Source organism: Prunus mume, linkage group LG1 (assembly GCF_029339155.1).
Source record: "Prunus mume cultivar Tortuosa linkage group LG1, ASM2933915v1, whole genome shotgun sequence".
NCBI lineage: Eukaryota > Viridiplantae > Streptophyta > Magnoliopsida > Rosales > Rosaceae > Prunus > Prunus mume.
Window position 1 is genome coordinate 31,222,385 of NC_142698.1, and position 14,821 is coordinate 31,237,205.

The following is a 14,821-nucleotide window of genomic DNA, read 5'->3' on the forward strand; positions in this document are numbered from 1 at the left end:
AAACTGAGGAGGGGAGTTTCATTTTCGTTGTGAGGAAGAAGAAGAAAAGTAAAAAAAAAAAGTTATATTTAAAAAACTTACTTTTCAAAAAAATATATTATTAAAAAATTTAGTCCCAGTTCAATCAAATCTACACCAAACGTAGGAGTGTTATTCAATAAAGGTATTTAGTTGGCTTAGTTTAAATTTCCTTTTAGTAATTCAGTTAGTAAAAGGGTGCTGACGTCATATTCATACCTTTTGGCTTTATGGGTTGTATTTAAATGATTTCCTTGGAGATGAATGCCAAGCAGAATCAGATATTTCTCTACCATTTCTTACTTTGTTGCATTTCCATTCGCACATAAACCCTAGTCCCTAACACCCGCCGACCCCCTCGATTTCTTCTCAACACCCCCCTCTTGCAATTTTTGAAACCCATGAAATATATCAAAGGGTGTTAGTATAAATAACCCTTATTTCTAAATCTTAGCTATTTAATGGAACTTTTAATCGTTTTATTAATTCTATACTATTCTTATTAGTACTTTAAAGATTTATCTTACCGGTGCATGCTCTTTGGACAGTTTGACAAAATTGCCCTTAAGAGCATGGATACATGATCACATGTGACCTTTTGAACGAGAAATTTGACAATAAATACTAGGGGTGGGCACTCAAATCAACCGTCAATGAAAAAGTTAACAACCGATCAAAAAAAGGATCCGTTCTATGTCTTCAAAACTGTCAAATTAAAAATATATATAATTTCAATATATATTTATATTTAATGCTACATTTTTAATTTAACAAAAAAAAAAACCAATATTTATCTAAGTTCAATTTCAAAATATCTCTCTTTTCTAACTTTAATATTTATTTTATATGAAATTTAATAATTTGTTAATTTTCAAGTAAAAAATAATAATATTTCAATTGAGAATTGTATTTATTCGGACAATTTTTGAAATTTTTTTATTAAAACCGAATAAATAGTGCTGGATCGATTCTAATTTGAGACAAAAACCGTTCTAACCCAAACCGTACTCACCCCTAATAAATACAATATTATTGATGTGCAATTAGAACTTGGTGGTCGACTTAAATCGATTGAATGCGAGGAACCAAAATGAGCAGTTTGACAAACTTCAAGACTATTTGAAAAATAAATAAAAACACGATGAAATTCAATTGTAGTAAACAAAATTTTCTTTATTAAAATGAGTGGTGATGATGTTGGAAGGGAAAAGATTACGTCATATGGACCATTGTTGGCTTTTAATGATGCAGATAATGGAGCAGCTGACTAGTTCAAAAAAAACTTTTTAAGTGAAACAAATGGAATAAAAAATAGGACGAAACTGCCATTCATAAACGAGTGGAAATTTCCACACAAACCCCATTTTTTCCAATTTCACTAGGAAACTCTCTCTCTCTCTCTTCATCATATCTAATTTTGTACCCCCTCTATATAAAAATAGCTCCCCTACCAAACACAAAACATGGTATCATTAATCAAACACAGACATAGAAATTCAAATAAATACAATGGAGGAGCTGCCACCAGGTTATCGCTTCTGCCCAACAGAAGAAGAACTGGTCTCCTTCTACCTCCTTAACAAACTCGAAGGGAAGCGAGACGATACTCGTCGAGTAATCCCAGTCGTAGACATTTACAGCAAAGAGCCATGGGACCTTCCAAATACAATTCCATTAACCTTTCAGCATTGTTTTCTTTTTCTTTATTTTTTTCCCAGGTTCGGCCTAGTATAAATAGAGGCGGAGCCACAACAAGGCCTGTTATAGTTTTTTTTATTCATCATGGGCATTAAAAAAAAGGTGCAAGTAGAGCTTAAGTAATGGTTGGCTCTGTTTTTCTGTTGCAGAGTTTTCAGGGGAGTTGTGCCATGGAGACACAGAGCAATGGTTTTTCTTCACACCAAGACAACAAAGAGAAGCCCAAGGAGGAAGGCCCAACAGGACCACAGCTTCTGGGTACTGGAAGGCCACAGGCTCTCCTGGGTATGTTTACTCCTCAGATAACAAGGTCATTGGAATGAAGAAAACCATGGTTTTCTATAAAGGCAAAGCTCCAACTGGACGGAAAACCAAATGGAAGATGAATGAGTACAGAGCCATTGAAGCAGATAACCCAACTACCACTACCACTACCACCAGTGTCCCCAAGGTATGTACTGTGCCACGTTTGGTGTTTAGGGTTGAATGGGATTGAAAAATTCGCAAGATTGATATGTTGAAGTCAGAAATGCGCGTGACGTTGAATGATTTTTCATTTGACAGGATTAGAAGTGGATAAGTTTCTTTCATAACTAATTCATTTTCTACCTTTAACTTGGTCAAAATTTGAAAATTAGCCTCCATTTTTTCTGCACTTTACCTGCTTCAATCCCGACGTCATATTATAATATAATTTGTTTTCCTGTGTAGTACTTGAGGAATGAATTCAGATTGTGCCGGGTGTACGTGGTATCTGGGAGTATCGAGCATTTGACAGACGACCATTAGAAGGAGGTGGAGAGACGAAGCATCAATTGAATGAGCTAGTTTATTGGTTCTTTTTTTGGCTCATTGTTCTGGCATTGTGTTGCTTGTTGTGTACTCATTTTTTGGCTTTGACCCTCCCTGTTTACGGGGTTTTTCTTTTGGTCATTTCCCTGTAAATGGGCATATCAATAAAATTTTACTTTTATTCTTTAAAAAAATTGTAAAGAATCTGTACTCCTCAAGAAGACCATGGTGTTTGAATTTGTATTAGGCCTGGCAATTATTCCTGTAGTGTCGTGTCAAGATAACAAATGTGTAAAGAATGCTCCACCCAAACCCGACCTATTTAATAAACGTCTCATGTTGAGTTCGGGTCGTGTTAAATAGGTTATTAAACAAGTTAACTTGTCTATAACTTGTTTAACAAATTATCCGAATCGCTATATTTCATATCTTATTATAATAAATAGCTTATTATAATAAAATAAGAATGTTTTCTAAAGCTTTGCAATAAATTGACTTGAATTGATTGCATTCCTCTAGTTTATATTCTCCCATAAGTGTGGTAGCAACTAATATTTTTTAATTTTTTTGTCAATAAGTGGTAGCATAGAAAGTTGAAACGGTAGACAAAGAAAGTTTATTATGTTTTTTTTTTCTTTTCAGAATCAGTTGCATAATTGGGTATTGGGTAAAAATTAAAAAGAAAGGATAACTTGCATGGCCCATACAAAAATTACTTGCATAATTGAGTATTGGGCAATAAGTGAAAACAAATTTGAAAAAAAACAACAAAACCCACATCTCAAATTCACAAGGTCATCAAAAAACAAATAAAAAATCTTAATTTTGATAATTTAATCAAGTAATTGTTGTTTGAAATTTATTTTTTATTTTTATAAAAAAAAAATAGTGATTACATTTTACCACTCTGTATGTATAAAGATTCAGAAAAAGAAATTTTAAAATTTTTTAAAATTGGGAAAAATTAAGAAGATGAAGAAGAAACAAAGAAACAGGTTATGGGTATTACACGGGTTGACACAACCCGTTTAATAAATGGGTTTCACAGAAATTTTAGTGGGTTGGCGGGTTGACTTGAAATTCACCCATTTATTAAACAGGTCATGGCAGGTAGTGACAGATCTAGTTAAGAGCCAGTAAAGGCACTAGCCCCCACTCAATCTTGTTCTACACCTACAAAGGTGCCAAGTTTTCATGATATTTTCTGTTGAATGGGGGCAAACTGTTCGATAAAATGCCTCAAAGAATGCTAAGGTAGGGCAAAGGGGAAAAGGAATGGCTGAGACTTAGGCTACATTAGGCTCTATTAGCCAATGTAAGCTAGGCCAGACTTTACAAGTTCTTGCTCCCAAGAAGGAAAATTCTAGGATCTACCAGTGATGGCAGGTTGACCGAAAATTTAAGCTTGGGCATTCTTAGGGCACCGATGGAAGCGCCTTAGAGCATCTCCACTGGTGCCCCCACTGAGCAACAGGGGCCTAGCCCCAATTTGTAGTTCCAGAGGGCTTTTATAGCTCTGGCACTCATGGGTCCTAGCAAACCAGCCAGCCCAAAGGCAAGAATTGCTGGTTTCTTGACGTCAAGAACGAAAAAAAATATAAAAATCTATATAAAAAGTCTAAAAAAATACTAAGAATTTCAGATTTTTTTTTAATAAATACTTAGTCATATTCTTCACTTCCCACACCAAAACTCTATACAAATTCCTCTCATCATATTTTATGTGAATAGTAGTTGCCTTTGGGTTGTAATGACAATGGGTGGAAACATCACTAATTTTTGCAAGGGCTGCCACTATTCACTTTAATAGTAACATCCTTTGTCTTATCCTGGCAAATGGTTGAAAATGCTCTTAAAGGCAGCTAATCCCCCTACGAGGGTCCTGAATTTTTATTTTTATTTTCATTTTTGTATTCTTATTTTCTGGTAACATCATAATTCAAACCGTACAATAATTACAAACCCAAAAAGACCAAATAAACCTGGACGCGGGTAGGAAGAGGTAAACGAAGAGAATTTGTTTCCCAAGTCCGCGTGCAAGGATTGGGATTTGATGGCACACGAGATTTACACTCCAGGTACACTGCAGTTTAAGATTTATGTCCCCTTCGTAGTCCTACAAGACTGGGTCTTCGATAGCTGACATTTAACTTTGCTTTGCACTTGATTTTCATATTTTATAGGAAAATAATGAATTTGTGGTGCTAATGGCTTGAAATATGTTGCTTGTACAGATGTTATAGTTTTATGTCTCTTTCAATTTGATCCCCATTTTAATTTCTCTTTCAATATATTTGTTAATTAATTTCTCCTTTCCATATTGATGTTGATGTTTTTGAATTTCGCACTCTAAATGCGTACTTGGTTTTTTGACCTTTTATAAGATTTTCCTTTTGCTAATTTACAATGTTTTTTTTTTAAATTTTTAGAAATTCTAGGATTGCCTTTATAATTCAGTCAAAAAAGTCACTAGCCACAAATAATCAATACAAATAAGCCACAAAGAGCCATTACAATAACGGAGCGATCTAATATCAAAATTACACAGATGACCCAAAGAGTCTCTGGGACTTATTTCAAACATAAAGAAACTGCAAAAATAATGGTGATGGAGATCCGACGCCGAAACGTAGGTGGAGATCCAAAGCCGAGACGCAGCTACCTATGATAGTTGGAGGAAAATCATAACAAAACAAAGACAAATAGGAAAAACCTTTTTTTTTTTTCCTTGAAAATGAGGGAAGAAGAGAGGGAGGAAGAGAAGAGGGGAGAGGGAATATTTAAATAGTTTGATATTTTAACATCGTCAAAGTTTTAATAGCTATGGTATGAAACGCTATGACAGATTGCTACAATGTTTTTGTATTGCTATCAAAGGTTATTTTCTTATAGTATTTTAAGCCCACCCATATCTTTTTAAGAATGCAAGGGCCATTTGCTTGCACTTTATCGCTTATCGTAAATAAATAAAAAGAAGGGTTAATTGCAATTTAGTATCTTGTGATTACACCCTTAAGACATGTTAGTCCATATCTTTTCAATTTTTACAATAACATGCCCTGGTATTTTAAATTTGTTACAATGTGGTTTCACCGTGTTTCCGTTAGATCTCTCTGTTAGTTGCCTACGTGGCACTATAGGTCCCATGTATTTTTTTTTTTTTAATTTTAAATTGATTAAAATATGAATAATTTATTAAATAAATAATATATATATATATATATAAATCTTTCTCTCTCTCTCTCTCCGATCTCTTTTCCCCACCCCCTGTTACAACTATGAATAGCTCACCATTGCGGTTGAGTCCTTATATTGTATTTAGTTGGCTTAGTCTAAATTTCCTTTTAGTAATTCAGTTAGTAAAAGGGTGCTGACGTCAGATTCACACCTTTTGGCTTTATGGGTTGTATTTAAACGATTTCCTTGGAGATGAATGCCAAGCAGAATAAGATATTTCTCTACCATTTCTTACTTTGTTGCATTTCCATTCGTACATAAACCCTAGTCCCTAACACCCCCCCGACCCCCTCGATTTCTTCTCAACCCACACCCCCCAGGGCAATTTTTGAAACCTTAAGGGGTTTTGTGAAAACATGAAATATATCATAGGGTGTTAGTATAAATAACCCTTATTTCTAAATCTGATTTTTTTTGCTATTTAATGGAACTTTTAATCATTTTAGTAATTCTATACTATTCTTATTAGTACTTTAAAGATTTATCTGACTGGTGCATGCTCTTCAATGGACAGGGGTGGTTTGACAAAATTGCCCTTAAGAGCATGGATACATGATCACATGTGACCTTTTGAATGAGAAATTTGACGAAATTTGACAATAAATATTAGGGGTGGGCACTCAAACCGGCAAATTGGAAATCCGAGCCGAACCGCACCAAACCAAACTAGAAAAAAACCGAGTTGATCAAAAAGTCAACAGCCGGTCAAAAACCGAATCGGATCGGTTTGGACTGGTTTTGGATTTGATTCCATGTCTTCAAAAACCAAACCGGACCGAACCGAACCGGTCAAATTAAAAATATATATAATTTCAATATATATTTATATTTAATGCTATATTTTTAATTTAACAAAAAAAAACTAATATTTATCCAAGTTCAATTTCAAAATATCTCTCTTTTCTAACTTTAATACTTATTTTTATATGAAATTTAATAATTTGTTAATTTTCAAGTAAAAAATAATAATATTTCAATTGAGAATTGTATTAAAAAATCATTTTTATAATCCGGTTCAACCTGAATTGGACAGTTTTTGATTTTTTTTATTAAAATTGAATGAATAGTACCGGATCGATTCTAATTTAAGGCAAAAACTAGTCCAACCCGAATCGTGCCCACCCCTAATAAATACAATATTATTGATGAAACGACTGACCCAAATTCCACTTTGAAATCCGCATCAATCTCGCTTAAAATCGACACTGTGAATGTGGGTCGTAAAAGACGAAAATACTCAAAACAGAACATAAACCCCGAGTCCCTAACTCGTGGCTGCACATGATAACTTTAGGCTGCCACGCACTTTCTAAGGGATCAAGCCACACGTAGTTCTTTCATATGTTCCTAACTTGTAATCGAATGCTTACTGAAAGCGCTATAGGTGACCATTCGGATTATTCGGGACTCGCTTTACGATCCGTCAAATACTATACGATCCTGGGAAAGTCCAGATTAACATATTTGGAATTAACTACGATCCAACAGTTCAAACGTATTGAATCGAAATCGCATAGTAGGCAAGATCCGTTCGGGGTTCAAATGATATCCGAATTAAGATCCGTGAAATCCTACGCACTCGTGAGGACTAGGAGATCATTCTAGAATTGACTGTGGTCCCCACCCTGCTACTCACGCGCCGCCACAAGCGCTGGCAGCGCGTGGTGCCTAAAGCGATAACGCCTCTCCGGAAAAACTCAACATCTAGGCTCAAGACTCCTATCTTAGGTATAACATCTCATTTGGAGCCACTTTTGTTCTTGGACCTGCCCCAAAAACTGGACAGGAAGTGGCCGAAACAATGACCCAAAAATCGGATGAAACCTAACTCGTAATTCGAGCTATCTACGTTAGAAATCTCTGAAATCCTACCTAACTAGCAGCTAGAGAATGAAAAATAGCTAGAAAATCTATACCTCACTCGTCCGATTTGGTGGCCGGACGACGGAGAACGGAGGCTCGAAAATTCTCCTAAAATCGGCGGTTCGGGCTTTTTCCAGCTGGCCGATGGAAGGGATGGCCTGGTTGTGACGGTGGGACAAGGCCGAGTCTTTTGGGTCCGGTCCGTGGCTGCCGTGGCGGAGGAAGTGGCTGCAAGGGAGGTGGCGCTGGTTGGAGGAAAATCGGGAGAAAGGGGTTGAGTCGCAGGAGAGAGAAAAAGCTGAGGGTTTTAAAATCTAACTTCTCAAAATTACCTTTTTGCCCTTGAGTGTATTTTTACCGTATTTTATTCGTTACAACCCCGATTCGAGCCCAATAAGTGTCTACGGACTAGTCTCACTGCGCTCTACGCAACGGTATAACTGAAATTTCCAAATTCCTTCCCGGTCAAAAAGTTAACTTTTATACTATTAAAATATTCTAGGGGTATAGTGATCTTTTATTGGAATAAATTAATAATTAAATATTAATTAAGGACCGGGTTGTTACAATCTACCCCCTTATAAAAATTTCATCCTCGAAATTTACTTACCCTTCACTAGATGGGGTAGGGGTATTGGGCCTACGCTGCTACGCTCTTCTAGTACTGCACTCACCACTTGCATCTCAATAACTGTATCTATAAGGCAATCAATAAAATATGAAAGCAACCTATGTATATCCGGATATCTGAGGTGGCTTAAGAAAATATAAAACTATGAAAAGATCTGCTAATTAACTGAATTTCTGATAAATTTAAAACTCATTGCTATTAACCTGATAATTAGCTAAAATCCCAACACTGACTAATGCTGGGCACAAAAGACTAATTTGCCCTTTTAACAAATTAAATGAAATTTAGATGCGACTTCTACCAAAATTCGCGTAGTCTCCCAAACTGAACATTCCCAAAAACATTCTACTTGTAAAACAAGCATGTATATTTATATAACTCATCTGCCATCATGCATTAAATCATATTCAAGTAATTAAACATCATAATATTCAGGTCTCAGGTCGTAACAAACCAAATAAATCAATCTACTAATCAATCTTATTTTCCTATATCCAAACAGGATATCATACTCGGCAGCATATAAATCAAATATTTAAAAGCACTTATCAATTTATAAATCACTAATATGTGAATAAAACTTATTCAAGATCAAATACTGCAACTGAATTTCATAGATTCATTTATGAAAACAAACTCTGCTGCCATTAATCTAATATTTAGCTAGAATTTCCTTTTTCTGTATCCATAAAGGATATCCCACTCGGCAACATATAATTTAAACGAAGAAATAAAAGCATTTATATCAAGTAATCATGCTTTCAAAACCATAACCATCAATTCCTCGTGACACCAAAGGTGACACGTCCTGACCTGAAATCATCGCTGGACTCGGATACATCCGTCAACTCGTCCGCAATCCTCGCTCCCACGGTTTGGATAACTCTGAGACTCGTGGGGCAAAATATGCTAGGAAAACTTAAGATATTTAATACTATATAAAACAATGAAAGATAAAGATGAATAAACATACCAAAGTAAAATGGGATGAAATAAAATAAGTTAAAGATCTATAAGTTCCGAAAACCCTTAAACTCTTGCATCGAAACTTACCTAAAACATATATATAAATATATATCCAACTTTCTCTCGTGACATAAGTATATCGATTAAGAAAATAATAGTATTGTATAAAATCCTCAATTGAATTTTAAAAACATCTCAGAACTTAAATCCTCTCCACCTAGGCGTACCCCCATATCTGAACCGTCAATTCCTTATATCCACAATTCCTTATATTCCGTCAATTCCTGATATTCAATTCCTTATATCCTTTCAATTCCTTGTATTCACAATTCCTGATATCCGTCAATTCCATTCTTGCAAGCCTCGGACACATAAAGTTAATCGAGCCGCGTTCTCGCAGGTCTCGAAACACAAAGTTAACCGAGCCACATCCTCGCAGGTCTCAGAGATAACACTTCAATCTGAGCCGCAATCCTCGCAGGTCTCGGAGACATCAAGTCCATCCGAGCCGCATTCCTCGCAGATCTCGGGGACCATTAGTCACCTTGAGCAGCAATCCTCGCACCACACAGTTCAGGCGCCCCGAACTCGTGGGGCAAAATAACCAACCGTCTCAAGGCAACTGGGGGGTACCCTGTGGTGGGTTTGAAAACCATACTCAATTATTTATATAAACTTTCAATAAACTGATTCTCAACTGAACTTAAAATATATCCATATATATATACACCAAAATATGATAAAAACCAAAAGTTATATTACTTCCTTTTCAACCACCAAATATATGCATCAACTACTTAACTAGTTAATTAACCACCTTACTCTCTACTTGCACATTATTCCAATATCATATTTATACTCTTATAACACAATTAATCATATGAGCAAATATAAATAGGTGATGAAGAAACAGATAATTAATGCTCTACTTGTTAAACCTCAGTTCTCGACATACAAGTATATATATAATAACATGTATAACAATTTTTTCAAATAAAAACCTCAACAAGTTTTTCAAATAAAAAACTCAACAAAGTTTTCCACTGGATACCTGTTTACTCACCCACGCCAATGAGGTAAAATAACAGAATAACTGTCCAGTAATTCTGAAAATAAGGATGCACAAGTAATGCAAAGTCTACAGGAAGTTAACCTAATGCTCTGATACCAATTGAAACGACTTGACCCAAATTCCACTTTGAAATCCGGCCAATCTTGCTTAAAATCGACACTGGTGTGGGTCGTAAAGACAAAAATACCAAAATAAGAATATAAACCCCGAGCCCTAACTCGTGGCTGATAACTTTAGGCTGCTTACGCACTTTATGAGGATCAAGCCACAAGTAGTTCTTTCCTATGTTCTGACCTGTAACTAAACGGTTTATAGTAAAACGCTATAGGTGACCATTCTAGAGTATCCGGACTCCGTTTACGATCCGTCAAATACTATATGATCCTGGGAAATTGTAGATTAACATACTTAGAATTAACTACAATCCAACGGTTCAAACGTATTAAACCCGAAAATTGCACAGTAGGCGAGATCCATTCGGGGTTCAAACGATATCCGAATTAAGATCCGTGAAATTCTACATGCTCATGAGGACTAGAGATCATTTTAGGACTGACTGTGGTCCCCACCCTGCTGCCCACGCGCGCACGCGCGTGGTGCCTAAAGCGATAACGCCTAGCCGGAAAAACTCAACATCAAGGCTCAAGACTCCTATCATAGGTATAAAACCCCATTTGGAGCGACTTTTGTTCTTGGACCTGCCCCAAAAACTGGCCGAAGTGGCAAACAGGACCCAAAATCGGCTGAAACCTAACTCGTAAATCGAGCTATCTACGCTAGAAATCTCTGAAATCCTACTCAACCAGCAGCTGGAGCATGAAAAATAACTAGAAAACCATACCTCACTCGTTCAATTTGGTGGCCGGATGACGGAGAACGGAGGCTCGAAAATTCTCCTAAAAATCGACGGTTCCCGGGCTTTTTCCAGCGGAAGGGATGGCCTGGGTTGTGACGGTGGAACCCGGCCGAGTCTACTATTTGAAAAATAAATAAAAACACGATGAACTTCAATTGTAGTAAACAAAATTTTCTTTATTAAAATGAGTGGTGATGATGTTGGAAGGGAAAAGGTTACGTCATATGGACCACTGTTGGCTTTTAATGATGCAGATAATGGAGCAGCTGACTAGTTCAAAAAACATTTTTTAAGTGAAACAAATGGAATGGAGAATAGGACAAAACTGCGATTCATAAACGCGTGGAAGTTTCCACACAAACCCCATTTTTTCCAATTTCACTCGGAAACTCTCTGTCTCTCTTCATCACATCCAATTTTGTACCCTATATAAAAATAGCTTCCCCTACCAAACACAAAACCTGGTATCACTAATCAAACACAAACATAGAAATTCAAATAAATACAATGGAGGAGCTGCCACCAGGTTATCGCTTCTACCCAACAGAAGAAGAACTGGTCTCCTTCTACCTCCTTAACAAACTCGAAGGGAAGCGAGACGATACTCGTCGAGTAATCCCAGTCGTAGACATTTACAGAAAAGAGCCATGGGACCTTCCAAGTACAATTCCATTAACCTTTCAGCATTGTTTTCTTTTTCTTTATTTTTTTCCCAGGTTCGGCCTAGTATAAATAGAGGCGGAGCCACAACAAGGCCTGTTATAGTTTTTTTTATTCATCATGGGCATTAAAAAAAAGGTACAAGTAGAGCTTAAGTAATGGTTGGCTCTGTTTTTCTGTTGCAGAGTTTTCAGGGGAGTTGTGCCATGGAGACACAGAGCAATGGTTTTTCTTCACACCAAGACAACAAAGAGAAGCCCAAGGAGGAAGGCCCAACAGGACCACAGCTTCTGGGTACTGGAAGGCCACAGGCTCTCCTGGGTGTTTACTCCTCAGATAACAAGGTCATTGGAATGAAGAAAACCATGGTTTTCTATAAAGGCAAAGCTCCAACTGGACGGAAAACCAAATGGAAGATGAATGAGTACAGAGCCGTTGAAGCAGATAACCCAACTACCACTACCACTACCAATAGTGTCCCCAAGGTATATACTGTGCCACGTTTAGTGTTTAGGGTTGAATTGGATTGAAAAATTCGCAAGATTGATATGTTGAAGAATGATTCGCAAGTTTCCTTCATAACTAATTCATTTTCTACCTTTTAACTTGGTCAAAATTTGAAAATTAGCCTCCATTTTTTCTGCTTCAATCCTGACGTCACATTCTAATATAATTTTTTTTTCCTCTGTAGTACTTGAGGAATGAATTCAGACTGTGCCGGGTGTACGTGGTATCTGGGAGTTGTCGGGCATTTGACAGACGACCATTAGAAGGAGGTGGAGAGACGAAGCATCAATTGAGTGAGTCTATGGGTGGAACAAGCACCTTTTCTCTGAAGGCTCCAATGGTGGAGAAAGCAAGCTCATCGGATGAAACTTATTCATATTCAGGAGAGCTTGCTGATCTCCCAGAGACGTCTGCAGGGATTAATAGTACTGATTGGGAGATTATTGAAGGTCTTGAACAACCTCTATGGGAATGGGAACAATTAAATTTGCTTTAATAAGCCAAACCTGCAGCAGTGGATAGCTATCTAATCAATATCAATCCATTTGCAGCATGGGCCTAATTTAATTAGTTAATTTTTTTTATTAAAACAAAAGATATTAGAAGGATTTAGATTCGAACGCACGATCTTAAGTGTAGTAAAATTTCGAGGTTAAAGAAAAATTCCTCTCTTCTTTCAATTTGTGAATTCTTTGTAACCACTCGTAGTCATAGTATATGTAAAATCAATTGTTATATTTAAATGTAAAAATTTAAATCTTGGAATAAAAAAGTTTGAAGGAGATATTTGTCACGATGGCCCGTTGACTACATTTTAATTTCCTGGATAGACTTCAATTCACATTACTTTTGAAGAATGCCACCTGTATTTTGTCCTTAATAAAAAATGTTAGTAGAGTTCAAAAGCTTTTCTCCTTTGTAATCCGTGTAAGGTTTAATGAAAAATCAGTTGACCAATAAAAAAAGGACTCGGAAATATGCTTGTGGAAAAAAGAAAATAATTTAAATAAGTGAAAAAAAGGACTATGTTTGTGCCACCTCAAACAGGTGACAGCACTAAGTTGAAATTGTCAGTATCCTTGACGCATTCAACCAGATGAGAATCCTAGAGGAAAAATATTTAAAAATTGAAAGAGAAAAAGACAGGTGGTCAGAAGCTAACTAGCTTTATATTCAACCAACCAAGGGTTTCAGATTTAAAAAACCCAACAAAAGGTTATGTTGTTCTTAGTACAAACACATATTGGGTGAGGTATGAATACGTGTAGCTATTGGGTTCAATACGTGAATTCTTACTCTGATATCATGAAGAAAGTTGAGGTTCTACCTCAAAACCAATTGACAATGTGGAAAGTAACTTAACTTCTTATAAATTCATACTAAATCCCTTAATTTTTCAATGCGGGACAAACACTCTCAACACAAAGCAGTTGAAGATGCTCTAACGCCTAAAACACTTTATAAACACACCCAAAACTCATCATTACACACACTCAAAACTCATTTATAAACACACCCAAAAAATATACAATTGTTGATTTTGGGGTTAATTTTGGGTGTGTTTCTATGTTTAAATAGTGTTAGAATTTTTTTATAAATATATGTCTAGGATTGAGTTTATTTATAAATTTGTATTATTTATTTTCATAAAAAAATAACTGAAAGTCAGATTTGTATCAACTGCGTAATATTAGAACATGTGTCACGCATGTTATAAACACGACAAAGTTATATTAAAGCATATATATTTGCTTTCAAATTATATCATCTCTATTTCCTACTTCGTTTCCTTTTTGCTTGTTCCCTTTTGTCTTTAAAAGAAAAGAAGAAAATGGTTATGATGAAAAATCTTGAAATTCTTTTCATATTTGTTGTTACGTAGAACCTTTATGCTGCTCTTCACCCAACAAAAGGGTCATAAGTTTATTAGACCTTTTTACCCAAAATAAAAAATAAAAAAAATATTTATGGAACAGTTTTATGTCAACTTCCATCCTCACAAAAAAAAAATCAACAAAACTTTTAGAAATTAATTTTGAATGGAAGATTTGTCATCATTTTGAGATTACAAATAATTAGAACTAGTGGAAAGTAGGACTAAGATTTTCACCTGACAAACTGAATAACCGACCGACTTGACCCAATTGTGATTTAATTCTTTCTATTTAAGAGTTTAGTGGTATTCAATTGTGATTTTTAAAAAGTATTTAAAAGTATTTAAAAATTTTGTGGTATCCAGTCGTGACTTTTAAGAATTCTTTAAATGTTTGATGGCATCCAAAAATTCATTAAAAAATAGTTAAAAATATTTAAAAATTTGGTGGTATTGAGTTGTGACTTTTAAAAAGTCTTTATATGTTTGGTAGCATCCAAAAATTTTATGACTTTTAAAATGCTTATTAAATGAATTACTTTTGCATACTTTTAAGGCTAATTGTTAATAGAAAAAGTCATGCTAATTTACTAATGACTTTTATCAAATCCATCAAAGTGTTTAAGAATTTATCAACTCTATAAAAGT

The 14,821-nt window shown here is 35.5% G+C and overlaps 2 protein-coding genes across 2 annotated transcripts; both read left to right on the top strand.

Moving 5' to 3' along the window:
• Window positions 1-1,400: 1,400 nt before the first annotated feature.
• Window positions 1,401-2,702, top strand: LOC148921600 (NAC domain-containing protein 90-like). The gene is made up of 3 exons (XM_089043905.1): window positions 1,401-1,681; window positions 1,866-2,167; window positions 2,428-2,702. The coding sequence occupies exons 1-3, from the start codon at window positions 1,528-1,530 to the stop codon at window positions 2,503-2,505; spliced, it is 534 nt and encodes a 177-aa protein (XP_088900031.1). The 5' UTR covers window positions 1,401-1,527; the 3' UTR covers window positions 2,506-2,702.
• Window positions 2,703-11,572: 8,870 nt separating this feature from the next.
• On the top strand, window positions 11,573-13,094 carry LOC103328496 (NAC domain-containing protein 90). The gene is made up of 3 exons (XM_008230895.3): window positions 11,573-11,794; window positions 11,979-12,278; window positions 12,485-13,094. Exons 2-3 carry the CDS (start codon window positions 12,000-12,002, stop codon window positions 12,794-12,796), a joined length of 591 nt encoding a protein of 196 aa, XP_008229117.2. The 5' UTR covers window positions 11,573-11,794; window positions 11,979-11,999; the 3' UTR covers window positions 12,797-13,094.
• The last annotated feature ends 1,727 nt before the right edge of the window (window positions 13,095-14,821 follow it).